The following is a 20,709-nucleotide window of genomic DNA, read 5'->3' on the forward strand; positions in this document are numbered from 1 at the left end:
ATATAATAATGATAATAATAATATATATAAAAATAAATAATAAATAATAAATAATAAAATAAATAAATCTAGGGTGGCTGCCACCCCCATTTTGGCCAAGGGGGTGGCTGAGCCACGCTCAAGGTACCATTTCTGATACTTATTCAAACCATAGGGGGCACTCCATGAAATTTATAAAACCACAGGGGTAACAAACATTTAATCATTTTTTGGGTTATATCAATTGGCCACGCATATAATTTTGTGTTTCCAATTGTTACACATGACTGATTGTGTTTAGTTTTGTCCTTTTTTTTTTAAGGGTTCAATTCTTGTCAACATGTTATTTTGATACACGATAGGCATACATGTTACTTTTTGTTCAAAACAGGCATACCAAATATACCAAATATTATTTGTGTATAAAGTATCATTTATGATATAATTACAAAACTAAAGTATCATTTCTGATACTTATTAAAACCACATAGGGCACATCATGAAATGTATAAAACCACAAGGGTATATATTGGGAAAAAAAAATTGTGGATTTTAATTTTAAGGTTTTTTTCTTTTTCTTTTTGAAAAAAAAAATAAAATTATAGCGGTGGCTCAGCCACCCCTTTGGGCCACATGGGGTGGTCGAATCACCCCCTTGGCAAAAATGTGGGTGGCCGGCCACCCCCAAGGGCCAAAGTGAAAAAAAAGAAAATTAGGTTTTGGCCCTTGGGGGTGGCCGAGCCACCCCCATTTGGCCTGGTGGTCGTGGCCCATGGGGGTGGTTCGGCCACCCCCAAGGGCCAAAACCTAATTTTTTTTTTTTTTTTCACTTTGGCCCTTGGGGGTGGCCGACCACCCACATTTTGGCCAAGGGGTGATTTGGCCACCCCATGTGGCCCAAAGGGGTGGCTGAGCCACCGCTATAATTTTTATTTTTTAAAAAAAAAAAAAAAAAAAAACCTTAAAATTAAAAACTACAATTTTTTTTTTCCAATATATACCCATGTGGTTTTAATAAGTACCAGAAATGGTACTTTAGTTTTGTAATTATATCATAAATGGTACTCTATACACAAATAATATTTGGTATACCTGTTTTGAACCAAAAGTAACATGTATGCCTGTTGTGTATCAAAATAACATGTTGACAAGAATTGAACCCTTCAAAAAAAAAAAAAAAAAAAAAAGACAAAACAAAACACAATCAATCATGTGTAACAATTGGAAACACAAAATTATATGCGTGGCCAATTGATATAACCCAAAATGACTAAATGTTTGGTACTTAAACACATTTTTTTTTCTCATATATACCCCTGTGGTTTTATAAATTTTATGATGTGCCCCCTGTGGTTTGAATAAGTATCAGAAATGGTACCTTGAGGATGGCTTAGCCACCCCTTTGGCCAAAATGGGGGTGGCAACCACCCCAGATTTTTTTTTTTTTTTTTAAATTATTATTATATATAAGCAATCATTAAAATAATAATAAAAAAAAATGGTAGCCACGTCAGCGCTGAAGTGTGCTACGGGGACAGGTGTCGCGCATGTATGCCGACACCTGTAGGATGACGTGGCTGGACGTTAGTTTTGGACGGAGGTACCATTTCTGTCTTTTCCCATACCACAGGTACCAATTTTGATACAAAACAAAATTGAGGGGCAAAAAATAAAGTTCGTAAAGCACAGGGGCCAAATATGTATTTAACCCTTTAATTTAACTACATTCTACCCATACAATTAATTATTTATTGCACTAGGACCTATTATTATTTTCTAAAGACCCATTAGAAATCTTTTATTATTCTAATTCCAGTATTTACTTTGAACTAATTTTATTTCCATAACATAAATATTGTCACTTAAAATCTAATTATTGGTCCCATTTAATTAATAAATATAATTTATTAATTGCTAAACATCCTATTTATTTTCTTGGTCTTTACAAAGGTTGACATTGTTTGTTTCCAAGAAACCAAACTTGAAGTCATGTCTCATAGTGTTGTTTGTAGTTTGTAGGATTTCCATCATGTGGATTGGTGTTGTTTAGACTCCACAAGGGCCTTAGGTGGTGTTTTGATTATGTGGGATAGGAGGGTGGTGAAGAAGATCGACGAGTGTGTGGGGGAATTCTCTTTGGTTGTCACCTTTATAAATGTTTAGGATCATTTCACTTGGGCTTTTGCTGGTGTCTATGACCCTAATTCCGAAAGGGAGAGAAGGCTCCTTTGGGATGAGTTGGCTGGTTTGCTCAGCTAGTGGGATTTGCCTTGGTGTATTGGGGGTGATTTCAATGTTACCAGATTCCTTAGTGAGAGATCGGGCGAAGCTCATTTATGTCATGTTCGATTCTTGGGAACCATCACAAGTACGACCAACCTATATTTGAACGAGAATGTCGTGTTGTCCAGCAGAGCCTAGAAAAAGGTGACTCGGAGCCTTCCAGCTATGATGGAGTTTTCTGATTTCATTTTGGATGATGGACCTCCCTCTTGTTAGCGGTACTTTTACCTGGTCTAATAATCAAGAATCCCCCTCTCTTGGTCCAGAATTGATAGATTCCTGGTATCTCTGGAGTAGGAAGCCCAGTTTCCTGATGTGTTCCAGAGGAGGCTTTGCTCGAATCATTTCCCAATACTCCTTGGCTGTGATGAATTTCACAAGGGTAGTAGGTCCTTCAAATTTGAAAATATGTGGCTAAAGTCTGAGGGCTTTGTGGACATGGTGAAACAATGGTGGGACTCTTATCTCTTCCAAGACTTGCCGAGCTTCATTTTAACTGGCAAGCTAAGGCTTTGAAAGTTGATTTATAGAGATGGAATGAGGTGTTTGGCAATGTAGAGAGGTAGAAGATCCTCTTGGAAGAACTGCGTGCTTTTGATATCATACAAGGGAGGGTTTTAGGTGTTGAGGAGAGTATGAAGAAGGTAGAAATTGTTAGCGAATTAGAAAGATCCACTCTTATGGAGGAAGTGAGTTGGAGGCAAAAATCGAGGATCTTGTGGCTCAGAGAGGGTGACAAGTGCACAAAATTTTTTGCATAATGGCCAACTGCAACAGAAGAAGGAACTCCATCGACTCCTTGTATATTAATGGTACAATTTCTACCAACTGATCGGAGATCAAGGAGCACATTATCCAATTTTATAAAAAGTTGTACACCGAGCAATCCAGTTGGAGGCCAGGGGTGGACGGTCTTTCTTTTGATTCTATTGATGAGGCAAAGGCCAGTTGGTTGGAGAGAGATTTTGTGGAAAGGGAGGTGTGGGAGGTTGTGAAAGCTAAGAATGGTGACAAGGCACCAAGCCCTGACGGTTTCTCATTGGCTTTCTTCCAAGCTTGTTGGGTTGTTTTGAAAGAGGACATCATGAAGGTTTTTCATGACTTCAATGCTAGTGGTAAGTTCGAGAGGAGCCTAAATGCGACATTCCTTGTCCTCATTCTGAAGATTTCAGGGGTTGTCGACCGCAAGGATTTTTGTCCGATCAGTCTAGTGGTTAGCATCTACAAGATTATTGCTAAGATCCTAGCAAACAGGCTCAAGATGGTGTTAGACAAAATTATGTCTAAGTCACATAATGTGTTTATCCGAGGCATGTAGATCTTAGATTCTATTCTTATTGCCAATGAATACCTTGATAGTAGATTGAGATCCGGGGGTCATTTGTAAAATGGACTTAAAAAAAGCTTGTGATCATGTTAATTGAGTTTTTTTGCTGTATATGCTGAGAATGCGTGGGTTTGGGGGGAAATGGTGCTCTTGGATTGCTCATTGTATCTCCTTAGTGTTGGTGAACATCTCTCCCACGGGCCTTTTTAGCAGTTCTCGTGGTATGAGGCAAGGGGACCCTCTATATCCTCTGTTGTTTGTCATTATAATGGAGGCGTTGGGTTGGATGATTTATGCTGCAGTGGGTGGATGTTTGTTGTCAGGCCTCCCTATGGGACAAGGACTAACATCTCTCACCTTCTATTTGTTGATGATACTTTGATTTTATATCTACCCTAATCATCTACGTAATCGATGGGGCTTACTCTTATGTTTTGAAGCTGTCAAGTTTGAAGACGAACTTAGCCATCTACGCAGATGATTTGGGGGGAGTTTTCAGGTCATATTAGATTTGAGGTGGGAGATGACTCCAAGGTTAGATTCTAGCATGATCTATGGTGTGGGTATATGGCCCTTAAAGAAGCCTTTCGGGGTTTATTTGGTATTGCGTGCACAAAGGATGCCTTTGTTGCAGATCACAAGGAAATTCCTGGAGGCTCCGTTAAGTAGAACGTCAACTTTGCTAGAGTGGCACATGATTGGGAGATGGATATCTTTGCCTTGTTTTCCAAGTGTTGTATTTAGGGAGAGTGAGACGGGAAGGCGATGACAAACTATGGTGGGTCCCTTCCAAAAAAGGGTTGTTTAGTGTTAAATCCTTTTATAGTGTCATTAGTTGTAATGATTGTTTTCGCCTCCCCTGTAAGAGTGTTTGGCAGATTAAGGCTCCATTAAGGGTGGCTTTTTTTGCTTGGTCGGCGGCCCTAGAAAAGATCCTTACCCTGGGCAGTCTTCGGAAGCGGCACGTCATTGTGGTCAATTGGTGTTGTATGTGTAAAAGGAATGAGTCTGTGGATCTTCTTCTTCATTGTGAGGTTGCTTAGGCTATGTGGAATGTTTTCTTCAGTCGATTTGGGTTGTTTTGGGTTATGTCTAGATGTGCAATCGACTTGTATTGTCGGCAGCACTCGGAGTGTTGCGGTGTGGAAGATGGTACCTCCATGCCTTTTGTGGTGTCTTTAGAGGAAAATGAACGATAGAAGTTTTGAGGATCGTGAGATGATTTTGAAGGAGATTAAGTCTTTATTTTTCAACACCTTGTATCTTTGGACAACTGCATTTGTTTTTCTTTTGGAGATTAGTTATCATGATTTTCTTATTCATTTTGCTCATATTAGTTAGGTGGCTTCTCTTGTATACTTTCTGTGTACTAATGGGCGTCTTACACTTTTTATGATATCTTGATTACTTAAAAAAAATAAAAAAATAAAAGTAGTTTTTGTCCTGCATCCTAGTTTCTATTGGGTGTATAATGTTTTTCATCTAATATTCCATTCTTGATTCTCCTCAATTTCTTTTCATCATTCTTTGAGTTGGCTGTATTTGTTTTATCTTTTATTTTGCATTCCCTTTCTATTTTAGTATCTGCTTTAGATACACGAGTCTAGCACAATTGTTGATTCTAGGTCTTTATGTACAATATGAGCATCCTTTGCAGGTGATGCACAACTTATGGTTTCTTTGCTGCAAGATGTGCAAGAGAATGATCAGAGATTGACGATGTTACAATTGGTTGACAAAATGAAAATAAAGCACAAACAAGGTTGGTTTTATGTTCTAGTTCATTCTCCTCCTTATCAAATATGAGTGGGCAGGATATCGTGTATATGCAGAGCAAGACACCTGTAGATGTCGTTTTGTCTATATGTTTGTATTACCTGTATGTATTACTGCTGCTAGTTGCAAATGAAAGGTTTTTTATTCATTTTCGCTGTACATTGTATTGATTACCTAGTGGAAAGGCAAAAATGAATCAAATAGTCATTTTACTGTACCTACAAGGATTTGCTGATTATTAGGTCTGGTATTGTATTTGCTTGATGCATGACCATGTAGATGCTGATGAAAGTTTTGGTTTTCAAATTAGATTTTATTTGTTATAAGAGATGGGTGCCTTGCATACAACCCTACTAATGAGGATGGCTCTTCTAGCAATTATACCTATAGACCAGCAGGTATATGCCAAACAACTAGATGAGATTTACCAAAAAAAAAAAGATGCTGTGCAATCTACATGATGGGCTGGTTTTATAGATAATGCTATGGTTCTATTGTTTTAGGCACTGGTAACAATATTTTGAAAGACAATTCATACATGATAAATGTTGAAAAAGCAGTGTTCGGTCCTCCCTATATATCTGCCAATATCTTTTCTGAAGATGATATTCAGGATGTCATCACTTGGCTAAGTAGATTTAGGTGGTCAGTGTTCCCTTTAATGCTTTGACTTACTCACTGGGTTGCAATTGGATTAGTATATGGTAAATTACCACTTATCTCAAAAGTTTAAGTTGATAGGAAATAGTTGATTTAATCATTTTATTAATATTCTAACACTCCCTCTCACATGTGGGTTCAACCCCTCCCCCTTAGTAAGTGAGGCCAAACATGTGGAATATTTAATTGAAATAGGAGGTGAATGGTGGAGATAAGATTCTAACTGAAGACCTTTACTTTGATACCATGTTAAATTGCCACGTATGTCAAAAGTTTAAGCGGATAAGAAATTGTTGATTTGTTCATTTAATAAATATTCTAATAGTACACTTTGTTGGCAAGGAGTCTTTCTAATCCTCCTTTGGTCTCAACATCAAAAGAAGTTAGAGGTGCCCCATTGCAGATCAGTGTGACGTATTAGGATACAGTTTGTTTCGTCGGTATCGTTAAATCACCACTAATCCCAAAAGTTTAAATTGATAGGAAATAGTAAACTTAATCATTTAATTAAATACTTTAACATTCCCCATCACGAGTGGGACCAAACAACACGTAGACTATTTTAACTGAAATTATGGATAAACTGTAAAGTCAAGATTCAAACTCAGGACTTCGGCTCAGACATCATGTTGTAGAGTTTGCATGAAAACTTTAGAGACAAAGAGGAGGCACGGTACTACTCACATAACCTACCTCACACTTTATTATATAGGTAGAAAAATATTACAATGACCAAAATACCCATGTACACCGAACCCGAACAAACTCTTCTAACATGCATCAAGCAGCAAATCGAGAGTTGTTGACTGTCTACATGTTGAAGTATTGCAATTTGTACTATTGGCGTCAAACAGCTCATAAATGTAGCTTCCTCAGTTGAACTTGAATTTCAAATTGAGAAACCATAAAGATATTGGGAATTTTTTTTGTTGTTAATAGGTGAGCAATTAAACTTCAGCTTTTGGGTGCTATGCTCCTTTGATGCATCAAATTGCACCATTCTTTCTTGAGGTGGAGACAAGTTTAGAGCTAAGGTAAAAAAGGATCAAGAAATTTTTTTTTCCTTTTTGGGCTAAAAGGTTGTCCCACTTACAGTCTTTTAAGAGTTAAGTGCCACTTCAGACCAATGAGTTTCCCATCATTGGGAATCTCATCTTCCTTGCTTGAAGGATCTCTGTTCCCACTCCACCTATATATGCTTCCCCTCAAATACATCATTTTATTTGTGAAAATAGTATTCCCTTTAAATGGAGGGGAAATTAAATGAAACTAATTTAAAATGCTTGTTATTATTGATCATAACCAATACATGAGACCCTCTCTCTTTCTCCCTCCTACTCCTTTTTTTGGTCTCAATAAATCATGTGATTTTCCTTAATCTATTGCATCTTTTCTTCTCTTTCTTAATGCACTTCTAGGAGCTAATATATTTCTGTTTATTCTATGGTAATTTATTTTTCCTGGTAAAAATTTACCCTAGGTTCTGAACTGAAGAGAGAGGAAAGAGAACAACTTGTCATACAGCTCATATTAGACCGTGTATTGGTAAGAACACTGACTCTATTGACCTCGACTTTGTTATATAAAAAATTAAAAAATAAAAATAAAACAAACTGCTTGTTCTCAATAACTTTTCTTGGTGGATTGCTAAAAAAAAAAAAAAACTGAGAATTTTTTGTAAATTTTATTTGTTGATTAAATTAATTTGCTTCAGAATGTGGTAAAGTTTATCAATTGCTAATTTGAAGTTTATTTCTGTACTATGTTCTGGAAAAAAAAGTTTGAACATAATAGCCCTAGTTCATTATGCTACATTTCATTATGCTCATAGTGTTGCATAACTAAGAGATAATTTTCAATATTTTAAGGGAATTTCACCTTTTTTTTTTTCAAATGAGAATCACTATAGAGTAGTTTTTGAAGCAGAAGTGACTAACCAATTGCAATATGGGTGTCAGTAGAGAAAACATTATTCATCCTTGTAGCAAATTCATTAGTTGGCAAAATAAATTTCTGAAAGGAATTTCCATGGTATTAGATGTCCATAAAATGTCATCTACTTTACAAATTAAATGACACACATTAGTTCTGCAACTTTTAATTATGGAGCATAAGGAATTGGGAAATTTTAATGTTTATTTCATAATTCTTCTCGATTTGCATGATAAACATAAGATACAGCGATGAGGTGAAAAAAAAAATGCACAAACACAGACACGTGAACTCACACAGATGAGCAGTGGAGTGGTCAAATCACACAAAAAAGACAATGCTTACTTTCAGAAGTTGCAAAGAGACATGCAAGCACAAATACACAGACAAGGGCAAAAGTACATTCATTTTTACAATATTTGGGTCCATGATCTTTGGAGTTGAACCTTGGTCAGGTTGAGTTCCAACTTTCTATTAAACAAGTGTACCTTAAGGCTTTAGCGCCACTTATTAAACATAAGAACCAAGTTGTGACAAGCCTTAGCTGAGTGGTTTGCCAGCAGTTTGTGAGAAGCTCGGCACTTTCACCCTATTCTTCCTCCTTGGTCTTTTGAAAACGAAAAAGGGTATGGAATGCAATTAATTAACTGGCTAACCAATCTACAAAACTTGGTTGTTTTTGGTTTCCTTGCTTGTCCTTGATTTAGCTCATATCACTAATAGATGTTTGAGCTGATCTAAGGAATCCATAAGTGATCTATTACAGTCCTTGGAAAATCTAAACTAACCGCCCAATGGGACTTGTTTAGGGATTTCCAGATGTGGTAAAACACCTCGCGTAGCGGAATGATCTCCACACACGCGCGTGTTAGTATTTATAATTAATAAAATACATATTTCTCTTCCAATTATCCATATTAAAGAGATCTATGATGTGATAAAATCTCTTTTTTAAAACTTTATTCTTTCTGTAGACCGATTGAACTTTTGTTGTTAGCACAACTCTGCATTTTTTTTATTTATCAGTATGTTAAAGGGACCAATCCATTCTTGATGCAGAAAGAAGAATTTCAGCATACAGCTTATTCCACGAACGCTTATGTAACAATGGGGCCATTATCCAAGCAACTGTTACAAGGTAAAGGTGCTTGTTTTTCAAAGAAAATGCTAGCCTATTGTTAGAAAGGGTATTATTGTAATAAAGGTTGAAGGGGTTTTCTGACAATATTGTATTCTTAGTAGAAAAGAGAGAAAGAATTCTCTTATTCGAATAATTGTTCCATACAGTTACATTGGTTTAAATAGAAAAGACCTAGAAAATAATATGGAAAGAAATGATGAAATATTACATTCAGATCAAATCGCATAAAATCATAATAATACTGGGCCTAAATCAAAGGGAAATGAAGGGCACTACTTGCATTCAGCCTCAAGCTGGGGTGTAGATGTCTCGCATGCCTAGCTTGCATTAGGCTAAATGAAGGACACTACTAGATACTCCATTTGTTAAGAAATCTGTAAGTTCTCCAGTCTTCACATATGGTGTACAGATGATACCTTCTCGGAGTTTTTCTTTAATAAAGTGTCGATCAATTTCAACATGCTTGGTTCGGTCATGTTGAACTGGATTATGAGCAATATTGATTGCAACTTTATTGTCACAATACAATCGCATAGAGTCATTAGAATCAAACCCAAGTTCTTTCAAAAGTATTTTCAACCATAGTGTTTCACACACTTCATGAGCCATAGCTCTGAATTCAGCCTCTACATTGGATTTGGCAACCACCGATTGTTTATTGCTAGGCCATATAACCAAATTACTTCCCACAAATGTGCAATACCCTAATGTGGACCGTCAATCCATAATCGAGCCAACCCAATCTACATCTGTATAGGCTTCTATTTTCAAATGATCATGTCGAGAAAACAACAGTTCCTTACCTGATGAGGATTTTAAGTAGCAAAGGATGCGGTAAATTGCTTCCATATGAAGCTCTCATGGAGAAAGCATAAATTGACTTACCACACTAACCACATATGCAATGTTTGGCGGGTGTGAAATAAATAAATCAACCATTCAACCAATCGTTGATATCTGCTCTTATCCATCAGAGGGCTCTCGCTATTTTCTCCCAACATAACATTTACCTCTACTGGATTATCTGTGGCTTTGCATCCAAGCGATCATGTTTCCTTGAGAAGATCAAGTATGTATTTCTGTTGGGAGATAAATATCCCATGTTTTGACCTTGCTACCTCAATGTTGAGAAAGTACTTCAAACTACCCTTGTCCTTTATTTTAAACTCGTTAGGAAGAGAATGTTTTAAGCTCTGTCTCTCCCCATCATCATTTCATTTTAAGACAATATCATCAACATGCACAATCAAAGTTGTTACCTTTCCTTGAGTGGAATGCTTAATGAAAAGTGTATGATCAGCTTGACTCTGCATATAACCAAATCTCTGCATAGTCCGGGAAAACCGCTCGAACTATGCTCTTGGAGATTGTTTGAGGCCATACAAAGCCATCTTCAGTTTGCACATTTTTCCCAACGAGGATGAATCTTCCAATCCATGAGGAATTTCTATGTATACTTCTTCTTCTAGGTCTCCATGAAGAAATGCATTTTTTACGTCAAATTGATGTAGAGGTCAATCCAAGTTTGCAGCTATAGAAAGCAAAAACTCTAATGGAGTTCATCTTTGCTACTAGAGCAAATGTTTTCTCATAATCAAGCCCATAGGTTTCTGTAAAACCTTTTGCAACAAGTATGACCTTGTATCATTCCACAAAACCATCTGCCTTATGCTTGATAGTGAGCACCCACTTGCATCCAACATCCTTCTTTTCGTTAGGTAATTTAATAAGATCCCAAGTCTTGTTTTTGTGAAGAGCTTTCATCTCTTCTTGCATCGTTGTCCTCCACTTTGGATCACTAAATGCCTCCTGTAGGTTTCTACGGAAAACAAAGATGACAATTTGGACAAAAATGAGCTATATGATGGAGAAATGTGTTGATAAGAAACAAAATCAGAAACGGGATGGTGGGTGCATAACTTCTCCTTTGCCTTGTGCAATGGGCAGACTCATATCATCAACAAGTATTACAAAATTCATATCAGAACTAGTAGTGTAACCTGAGTCAGGATCATATGTTTGTCATGTAGCATCAGAAATGGTCTTATGTTTCTAGCGTCTTGAGTAAACTCTCAATTCTTCGACAAGCAGCACAGATGACTTATCAGTAGGTTTAGTAGGAGACTTGTTATTAAGCTGTAGTTTCTCCTGCTCAGGCACAGGAGTAGGACTAGGTAACGGAATCAAAAAATCCTCTTCAATCTGACTCCCCCTGAAGAGGAGTTTGGGATGAAGAAAAATAGGTTTGTGTATCAAAGAAAGTGACATCCATTGAGATAAAGTTTTTTCTTGATGGGGGGGGGGGGGGGGGGGGGGGTGATAACATTTGTACCCCTTCTGCGTAAGAGAATAGCCCACAAAAACACATTTGAGGGCTCGAGGGTCTAACTTACCCCAAACAAAACCATGAATATGGACAAAGCAAACACAACCAAAGACTTTCGAAGACACCTTTTGAAGTAGAGAAAGGTGGGGACAACACCTCAATGGTTGTTTGAAACTCTAAGACCGAAAATGGATCCTATTAATGAGATAAGCAGCGGTGAGTAAGGCATCCCCCTATAAGATTTGGGAACATGCATATCAAGCATTAAGGAACGAGTTACCTTTAATAGATGTCAATTTTTCCGTTCAACAACACCATTCTGCTGTGGAGTATCGACACAAGTGGTTTGGTGTATAATGCCTTGCTCATGAAAATACAGTCTCAGATCCATGGACATATATTCACCTCCATTGTCAGAATGGACAATTTTGGTATTGGTATTAAATTGGGTCTGAAACACAGAGGACACATCACTTTTTTTCTTTTAACAAGTAAAACCATGTAGTCTGAGAAAAATCATCAATAAAAGAGACAAACCATCAATAACCAGACAAAGAAACCACCCGTGAAGGGCCTCACACATCAGTATGAACAAGAACAAAAGGCTCATCACTTTTATTGATACTAGGAGAAAAAGACACACGATGGTATTTAGAAAGTTCACAAGTTTCACACTAAAACTTAGAAACATTATTATGCATAAATAAAGAAGGAAACATGTGTTGCAGAATTGAAAAAGATGGATACCCTAATCTCTGATGCCAGAGCTAGATTCTAGCTGCAAAATCATCTACCGAAATGGTATAATAAGCATGTGTGAGCTGACCTTGTGTAGGGATGGAAGAGGTTTCTATTGAAGACGGAAACTACCAACATACTATGATGGAAACTACCTCTTCTGCTCCCTCTCTTCAAAAAAACCCTTAGCCTTCTCTGCTTCGATTGTGAGAGAGGGAGGGCACCCTCTCTCCCTCCTCTTCCGATTCCTTTCCGGTCTAGGTTCTCTAAGTTTTTCTTCTTCGCTTGGGTCTTTTAGTTTTCGGGTTTTCTTCTGTTGGGTGTAAATCTCAGTGGTTGGGTATTATCCGGCGCGCTCGCTCCTCGCTCGTGACCTCGCCGACTTGTTTCGGTCCTTGCCAACGTCGCCGTTTCTGTGGTTCCCGTTGCGCCGTTGTGTGTGGTTGTTTGGTTCATGCGCTTCTTGGGTTATAGATCTACGGGTTTTGGGGCCTCCTCGCCATGCACGTGCCTCTCTGGAGGACTCTCTGTCATGGTTCGGCTCTTCCCCGCCATCAGCATTGCTGCTGGTGGCCGCCACACACCATTCCGACGCGCGTGGCCGTGGGTGTTTCTAATTTTTGGGTGCTAGATCTGCGGCGTTTGGGACCTCTCCTCCACACGCGCACCTCTCCGATGGCTTCTCCGGCAATTTTTCGCTTCTTCTGGTGGTCCTTCCGGCGGTTTTCGCGCCGCAACGGTGCTGCGTTGCTCCATGCTCCGATGCGGGTGGCTCCACGCGCCACCGCCTATCTTTTTTTTTTTCTCTTTATCTCTAGCTTTTCTTTGTATTTCGGGTTTGCTTTCTTGTATTTCGGGTTTGCTTTGTATTTTGGGTTTGATTTTCATATGTATTTTGGGTTGTGGGTGTCTTTTTGGGAGGGTTGTTCGGGTTTTGGGGGATTTGTTGGGTTAGGGTGCTTTCGGGGTAGGTTTGGGTGTTTGATGGGGGCTTCTGTTTTTTGGGCTCTTGGTGTTTTGGGTGCTCCTTGTGGGTTTCAGGTTTTAGGGTTGATCATTGTGGGTTTATTTGGGTTTTTTCCTTTTGTGGGCTGGCTTTGGTGATTCCTATGTATACTCCCGGTATACTTAGGGGCGCCTTACTTTTTTTAATAAAATCTTTTTACTTATCAAAAAAAAAAAAACGTTATTTTGATTGTAATATTGTCTTTATTTTCTTTTCATATTAGTCTATAGGTTTCTTCTATTTAAACCTATGAAATTGTATGAAACAATAATAACTGAATAAGAATTTCTTCTTCCCTCTCTCAATCTTTCTTTTCTACTTGGTATCAAAACAGAATTAGGGTTTTTTTTTTCCTGCACATGGTCGTGCGACTGGTGTACCCACGTCTTTGTAATTGTGGGAGTCTTATCGCTTTCAAGGCTCGCCCAACTTTATCTTCTCTCAAAAGCTAAAGGCTTTAAAGAATGATCTCAAAAGATGGAACGAACAGGAGTTTGGTAATGTGGAGCTCCGCAAAAAAATGCATATAGAAGAATTGTGTGCTCTTGATAGTTTGGAGGAACAACGTGGTTTAACTCCCGAAGAAAAGGTAAGGAAATGTGAGATCATCAGAGATCTGGAGAATTCTATTTTACAGGAGGAGATTAGATGGAGATAGAAGTCTAGGGTTCTTTGGCTTAAAGGGGGTGATAAATGCACTAAATTCTTTCATCGGGTAGCCAACTCGAATAGGAGGTCCAATTACATAGAGTCACTCTCAATCACTGGCTCTACTTCTTTAGATCAGCAGGTTATTAGGGATCATGTTGCTCAATTTTATAAGTCTCTTTTTGCAGAACCTTTCTATTGGAGGCCTAGGATAGATAACCTTACTTTTGACTCTTTGGATGCGAGTGAAGCCTCTTCCTTAGAACTTCCTTTTGAGGAAAAGGAGGTTTTAGAGGTGGTTAAAGGGTTGAATCATGATAAGGCTCCAGGCCCTGATGGGTTCACTCTTGCGTTCTTCCAAGACTTTTGGGATGTGATCAAGACTGATCTCATGGGGGTTTTCCAGGACTTTCACACTTATAGCAGGTTTGTCAAAAGCATTAATGCCACTTTCATAGCCTTAATTCTGAAGAAGCTTGGGGCTGTGGATCTTAAAGATTTTCGGCCTATTAGTCTTGTTAGTGGCATTTACAAGATCATTGCAAAAGTTCTTGCTAATAGACTCAAAAGGGTTGTGGAGAAGATCATCTCGAATCCCCAAAATTGCTTTGTGATAGGAAGGCAAATCCTTGATTCTGTTCTTATAGCTAATGAGTGTTTGAATAGTCGCATCAAATCAGGTGATCCAGGGTTTCTTTGTAAACTAGATATTGAGAAGGCTTATGATCATGTTAACTGGGATTTCTTATTGTATATGTTGAGAAGGTGTGGCTTCGGAGAGAGATGGTGTTCTTGGATAGCGCATTGTATCTCTTCGGTGCGTTTCTCTGTTTTGGTGAATGGCACCCCTTCTGGTTTTTTCAGCAGCTCTCGTGGTTTTAGACAGAGTGACCCTCTGTCGCCTCTCTTGTTTGTCATAGTGATGGAGGCCTTTAGTAAGTTGTTCTCTATTACTATTCAAAAGGGTTTCCTCTCTGGCTTCTCTGTGGGCACTGGCAGCAATGGAGTGATTAATATTTCTCATCTGTTATTCGTAGACGATACTTTAGTTTTTTGCGGGGCTAATCCTGATCATCTTCTCTATCTTCGTATGTTATTACTGTCCTTTGAAGCTGTTTCAGGTTTGAAGATTAATTTGGACAAGTCAGTTTTGGTTCCAGTGGGTCATGTGGATAATATGGATGATTTGGCTGGCATCTTGGGCTGTGGAGTTTCTTCTCTTCCTTTGAAGTACCTTGGACTTCTGTTGGGGGCCTCTTTTAAGGCTAAGCCCAATTGGGATGAGGTAGTTGGTAAGATTGAGAGGCGGTTAGCTAGTTGGAAGCAGTTGTATTTGTCGAAGGGTGGCAGAGTTACCCTTATAAAAAGCACTCTCTCTAATCTTCCTACATACTTCCTTTCTCTATTCCCTATTCCCTCCAGTGTTGCTAGTCGCATAGAGAAGCTGCATCGAGATTTCTTGTGGGGAGGTATAGGTGAAGAATTTAAATTTCATCTGGTTAATTGGTCCAAGGTTTGTTCTCCTATTTCTAATGGTGGATTGGGCATCCGGAATTTGAGGATCTTCAATAAGGCTCTTTTAGGGAAGTGGTTGTGGCGTTATGCCCATGAGAGAGAGGCTTGGTGGAAAGTTGTTGTGGATGCAAAGCATGGTTCTACTAGGGCTGGTTGGTGTTCTTTAGACCCCCCTGGGTCACACGGAGTGGGGCGTTGGAAGAATATTAAGAAGGGGTGGAGTTTGCTTTGTAGCCATACCAGACTCATTTTGGGAAATGGATCTAGGATCCGTTTCTGGGACGATGTGTGGTGTGGCGAGGTGCCCCTTAAGGTAGCTGTCCCAGTTTTGTATGACATAGCGCGTGACAAGGATGCACTTGTTGCAGACCATTTGGTTGTGGGGAGTGGATCCTATCAGTTCTTTTGAGCGGCCCACGACTGGGAGGTGGATATCCTGGCCTCCTTTTTCTCTTCGCTGTACTCAACTAGAGTGGATGGTGATGGGGAAGACTGGCTCTGGTGGTCTCCTTCTCATAAAGGGAAATTTGATGTTAGATTTTTCTACAAGGTTCGAGCTTGCAAAGAGGTTATTCATTTTCCCTGGAAAAGTATATGGCGGACCAAGGTTCCTTTGAAAGTGGCTTTCTTCGCTTGGACAGCAGCGCAAGGAAAGATCCTCATCTTGGACAATCTCAGAAAGAAGCGTGTCATTGTGATTGATAGATGTTGTATGTGCAAAATGAATGGGGAGTCAGTGGACCATCTTCTTCTCCATTGCGAGGTTGCACGCGCTCTATGGAACGCTATCTTCAGTCGCTTCAGTCTGTCTTGGGTTATGCCTCTTCGGGTGGTAAATTTATTCGCTTGCTGGTGGACGGGTGGTCGCTCTCGGAGTGCGGTCGTGTGGAAGATGGTCCCTTGTTGCCTTTTGTGGTACCTGTGGAGAGAACGTAATGATAGACAGTTCAAGGACAAAGAAAGAACTATTGAGGAACTCATTTCCTTTTTCTTTCATTCTTTGTACTCTTGGTCGGCTGCGTTCCTCGCACCTTTAGTGTTTAGATTTAACGATTTCTTTGTTTTGTTTTCTTCTTCCTCTTAGATGCATTTCATGTATACTTCTTGTGTACTTGATTGCGCTTTGCGCTTTTTAATGATATTTCTCTTACTTATCAAAAAAAAAATTATCTAGGTTGCACAACCCCATAAGGTACCACCGGCGTTCTTTGGGCAATTCCTTCGATGAACAGTGGCGATTTGGTGAACACTCGATCCATCACAATACTAATCAATGTGTTTGATGCATCGATTGTGAACAATGTGGTCTTCCCTGGTTTGTTCGGCGGTTTCTAGGCAGCGGCGCATGAACCTCCAGTGACGGCAAAGGCAGTTTTATTCTACATGACTAAACGACACGTCGTTCCGTGACTGGTGTAGAACGACATATCGTTCAGAAGGGTGGCATTGCTCTGTCATTCAGCCTAAAGAAAATGACATGTTGTTCAACCTAGAGAAAACGACATGCCATTCAGCAGTGTGCCAAATGACAAGCCCTAAACGACCTGTAGTTTAGGAAAAAAAAAAAAAAAAGGCAGATGTTGATTGCAAAATAATCAGTATTTTTTTATGGTTGAATTTTAATATTCTCTTTTATTTGTAATTTTCCTTGGGCCCACGTGGTGTGTCTTGGAACAATTTAATGGATTGGATGTCTGATTTGAAAATGTTGGAGACAAATTAGAAGAAACGGGTAGAGAATCAGGTGACCTCCCATGGTGAAAATCCCACACTCCAAATCACCATGGTCAAATTGGATGGGCTCAACTATTTTTCTTGGTCACAGTCCGCTCGTTTGTATATTAAGAGTAAAGGAAAAAATGGGATACTTGAATGGCAAAATTCAAGAACCAAAGCCAAATGACCCGACATATGACAAATGGGAAGCATAAAGTTCTACCATTATGTCATGGTTGTTGCATTCAATGCAACTAGAGATCAGTTAGGAATACTTGTTTCTTCATACAGCAAAAGAGGTTTAGGAAGCAACTACTTAGACGTATTTCAAAATGGAGAACACTGCACTAAAATATGACTTGAAGCGTCGGATACATGGACTAACCCAAGGTGATTGGTTAGTAGCCACTTATTTTCATAAACTCCGTAATTTGTGGCAAGAGTTAGACCATTATCCGAACTTGCAAACTTAGTGTGCAGTTGATGCTCTTAAAATCAAGATGATTGACCAGGAACGCATTTATGAGCTCTTGGGTGGATTGAATTCCGAGTATAATCCCATACGGGTTCAAATTTTTGGGAAGGACCTCTTCCATCACTACAAGAGGTTTTTTCATATGTCCAGAATGAGGAGAGTCGTCGCAACACCATGCTTCATGCACGTTCACAGACTCAATCTACCCTAGTAAGTGCCACTCCATGCACTTTGATGGGTGATTTCTGAGGTCGAGATGGGGGCAAAGTAGCAGATGCGACTTCCAATGACAAGGACAAACTATTTTGCGACCACTGTAATTGGTTGCGGCATACTTAGGAGACTTGTTGGAGATTTCATGATCAACCTCCCCGAGGTCGTTGGGGTCGCATAGGTGGAGGAACCAAGCCTCGAGCCAATCATACTTCCATAATCGAGATGGACGTTTCCACACCAGATACACATCCCGCTTCTACTGATACAAGGGGCCTGAGCAAAGACGAGGTAGAAACACTTTGTCGACTAATGTCTCAATTGGACACACCTGCTACTGCATCCTCCTCCTTCGCTCATACAGATAATTTAGTTACTGCTCTAAATGCATCTGCTACTTAGATAGATGATCCTTGGGTCATTAACTCTGGTGCCTCTGATCACATGACCAGTATGTTTCCTTTGTTCTCATCATATAACCCTTGTTCAAGCAAAGAAAAAGTTAGAATAGTCGATGGCTCAATTATGGATAGATGGTCCACGTCAGGGTATTGTACATTTGTGGGAGGTAATTTGGTTACATGGCGTAGCAAGAAACAATCGGTGGTTGTTAAATCCAATGCCGAAGCAGAATTCAGAGCCATGGCCCATGGAGTGTGTGAAACATTATGGTTGAGAATACTTTTGAAAGAGCTTGGGTTTGACTCCAAGGATCCTATGAGATTGTCTTGTGACAATAAAGCAGCAATTAGTATTGCTTACAATCCAGTCCAGCATGATCAAACCAAGCATGTTGAAATTGATCTTCACTTTCTTAAAGAAAAACTCTAAGACGGTATCATTAGCACACTATATAAGACAGAAAAACAACTTGCAAATATTTTGACAAAAGGAGTGTCTAGTAGTGTTCTTCATTTAGCCTTATGCAACCTAGGCATTGAGGGGGAGTGTTGAAGATGGAAACTACCAACATGCTATATTCTGATTGTAATATTATCTTTATGTTCTTTCCATATTAGTCCATAGGTTTCTTCTATTTAAATCTATGTAATCGTATGAAAAATAACAATTGAATAAGAATTTCTTCTTACCTCTCTCGGTCTTTCTTTTCTACTGTTCCTTCCCAAAAATTTGAACCCGCACAGGATCATATATTTTGAATCCAATCCTCCCAAGAACTCATAAATGTGTTCCTCTTCAATCATCTTAATTTTAACGGCATCAGTTGCACACTCAGTTTGCAAGTTCTGATAGTTATCTAACTCCTGCCACAAACTATAGAGTTAATGAAAATAAGTGGCTATTAACCAGTCACCTTGGGTTAATCCATCTATCCAATGCTTCAAGTCATATTTCAGTGAAGTGTTCCCCATTTTGGAATACATCTAAGTAGCTACATTCCAAACCTCTTTTGTCATACGAAGAAACAAGTATCCCTGACTAATCTCCAATTGCATTGAATGCAACAACCATGACATAATGGTAGAATTTTCTACTTCCATTTGTCATATGTCGAGTCTTCTGGCTTAGGTTTTTAAATTTTTCCATTCAAGTGTCCCATTTTTCCTCTACTCTTAATATACAAAAGAGCGAATTGTGACCAAGAAAGATAGATGAACCCATCCAGTTTGACAGTGGTGATTTGGAGAGTTGGATTTTCACCATGGGAAGTCACCTGACTCTCTACCCCTTTCTCCTTATTTGTCTCCAACATTTTCAGAACAGACATCCAACCAAACAAATTGCTCCAACACACACCACGTGGGCTCAACTAAAAATCAACCATAATACTAACTCATAAGAACAAGTACTGCTTAAACAGCAATCTGCATCTGCTGTTTGTTTTTTGCTAAACTACATGTCGTTTAGGGCTTACCTTCGTTTGGCAGAATGTTGAACGGCATGTCATTTTCCCTAGGGTTGAACGACAGACTGCTATAGAACGTAGCACAACATGTCGTTCTCCAACAACTACAAAAAAAAAAAATAATCACCCCGCCGTTGCCGAAGGTCCATGCGCTGTAGTCCAAGTGCTCTGGTAGGCCACAAAAAAACTCAAACCCAGCCAGAAATCAGAAAGGGCAAGTTGTGTTCACGGTCGATGCATCAAAATACATTGTCTCATGTTTGTGACGGATTGGGCGGTCACCAATCACCACTGTGCACTGGAGGGACGTCCAAGAGGACGCCAGCGGTGCCTTATGTGGGTGGTGCGACCTAGATGGAGGATAACATCTCGTCGCAACTTCTCATGGGTGTTGCAAGACCATGGCATATGAGCAAAAACACAAATCAGAAAAGCCAAAAAAGGGAAAAAGAAAGCAAACCAGAAATCAAATTTGGCTTTGATACCATATTAAATTACCACTTATCTCAAAATATTAAGTTGATTGGAAGAAGTAAATTTAATTAATTAATCAATACTTTTAACACTCATGTAGACTCGAATTCATTTTTTGATAGGTGAGACCCAACACATGAAATATTTAATTTAAATGGAAGGTAAATGATGAAGTCAAAGTTCGAACTCAAGACTTTTGGCTTTGATACCAAGTAGGAAAGAAAAAAAGAATTCTCTTACTCGAATAATTGTTCCATATGGTTACATTGGTTAAAATAGAAAAGACCTAGAAACTAATATGGAAAGAAATAATGAAATATTACATTCAGATCAAAACGCATAAAATCACAATAATACTGATCCTAAATTAAGGGGGGTCAAATCGACGGTTTCCATCTTCAACATTCTTCTCTTTTTATAATAAAATAATGAGAGGGCCATAGTATGCTCTGAGCCTCTCTTTTTGTGCAAATCCTAATTTCGACTCCTATAAACACATAGAATAGAAAGAATTTCTTGCCTCAAAGAATGCTGTTACTTCCACTCTGTTTCTTGATATTTACAAGAATTATTTGCAGAAGGTAGGATAAGTTGAACCGGAAGGTTTTTCTGCTGCAAGTGCTGACTTTTTGA

At 39.0% G+C, this 20,709-nt stretch overlaps 1 protein-coding gene across 2 annotated transcripts in view; it reads left to right on the forward strand.

Moving 5' to 3' along the window:
• LOC133854363 (ATP-dependent DNA helicase Q-like 2) overlaps positions 1 to 20,709 on the forward strand; it is a 74,034-nt gene that overhangs the window by 51,571 nt on the left and 1,754 nt on the right. Inside the window, exons 16-18 of one of the 2 annotated variants that reach the window (XM_062290537.1) lie at positions 5,247 to 5,351; positions 6,965 to 7,059; positions 7,506 to 7,570. In XM_062290537.1, the coding sequence (XP_062146521.1) occupies positions 5,247 to 5,351; positions 6,965 to 7,035 (176 nt within the window). In that variant the 3' untranslated portion in view covers positions 7,036 to 7,059; positions 7,506 to 7,570. Of the gene's footprint in view, positions 1 to 5,246; positions 5,352 to 6,964; positions 7,060 to 7,505; positions 7,571 to 9,016; positions 9,096 to 20,709 lie in introns of those variants that run through there. The other variant, XM_062290535.1, reaches the window with a different exon arrangement.

The sequence above is a fragment of the Alnus glutinosa genome, chromosome 13, assembly GCF_958979055.1.
Source record: "Alnus glutinosa chromosome 13, dhAlnGlut1.1, whole genome shotgun sequence".
NCBI lineage: Eukaryota > Viridiplantae > Streptophyta > Magnoliopsida > Fagales > Betulaceae > Alnus > Alnus glutinosa.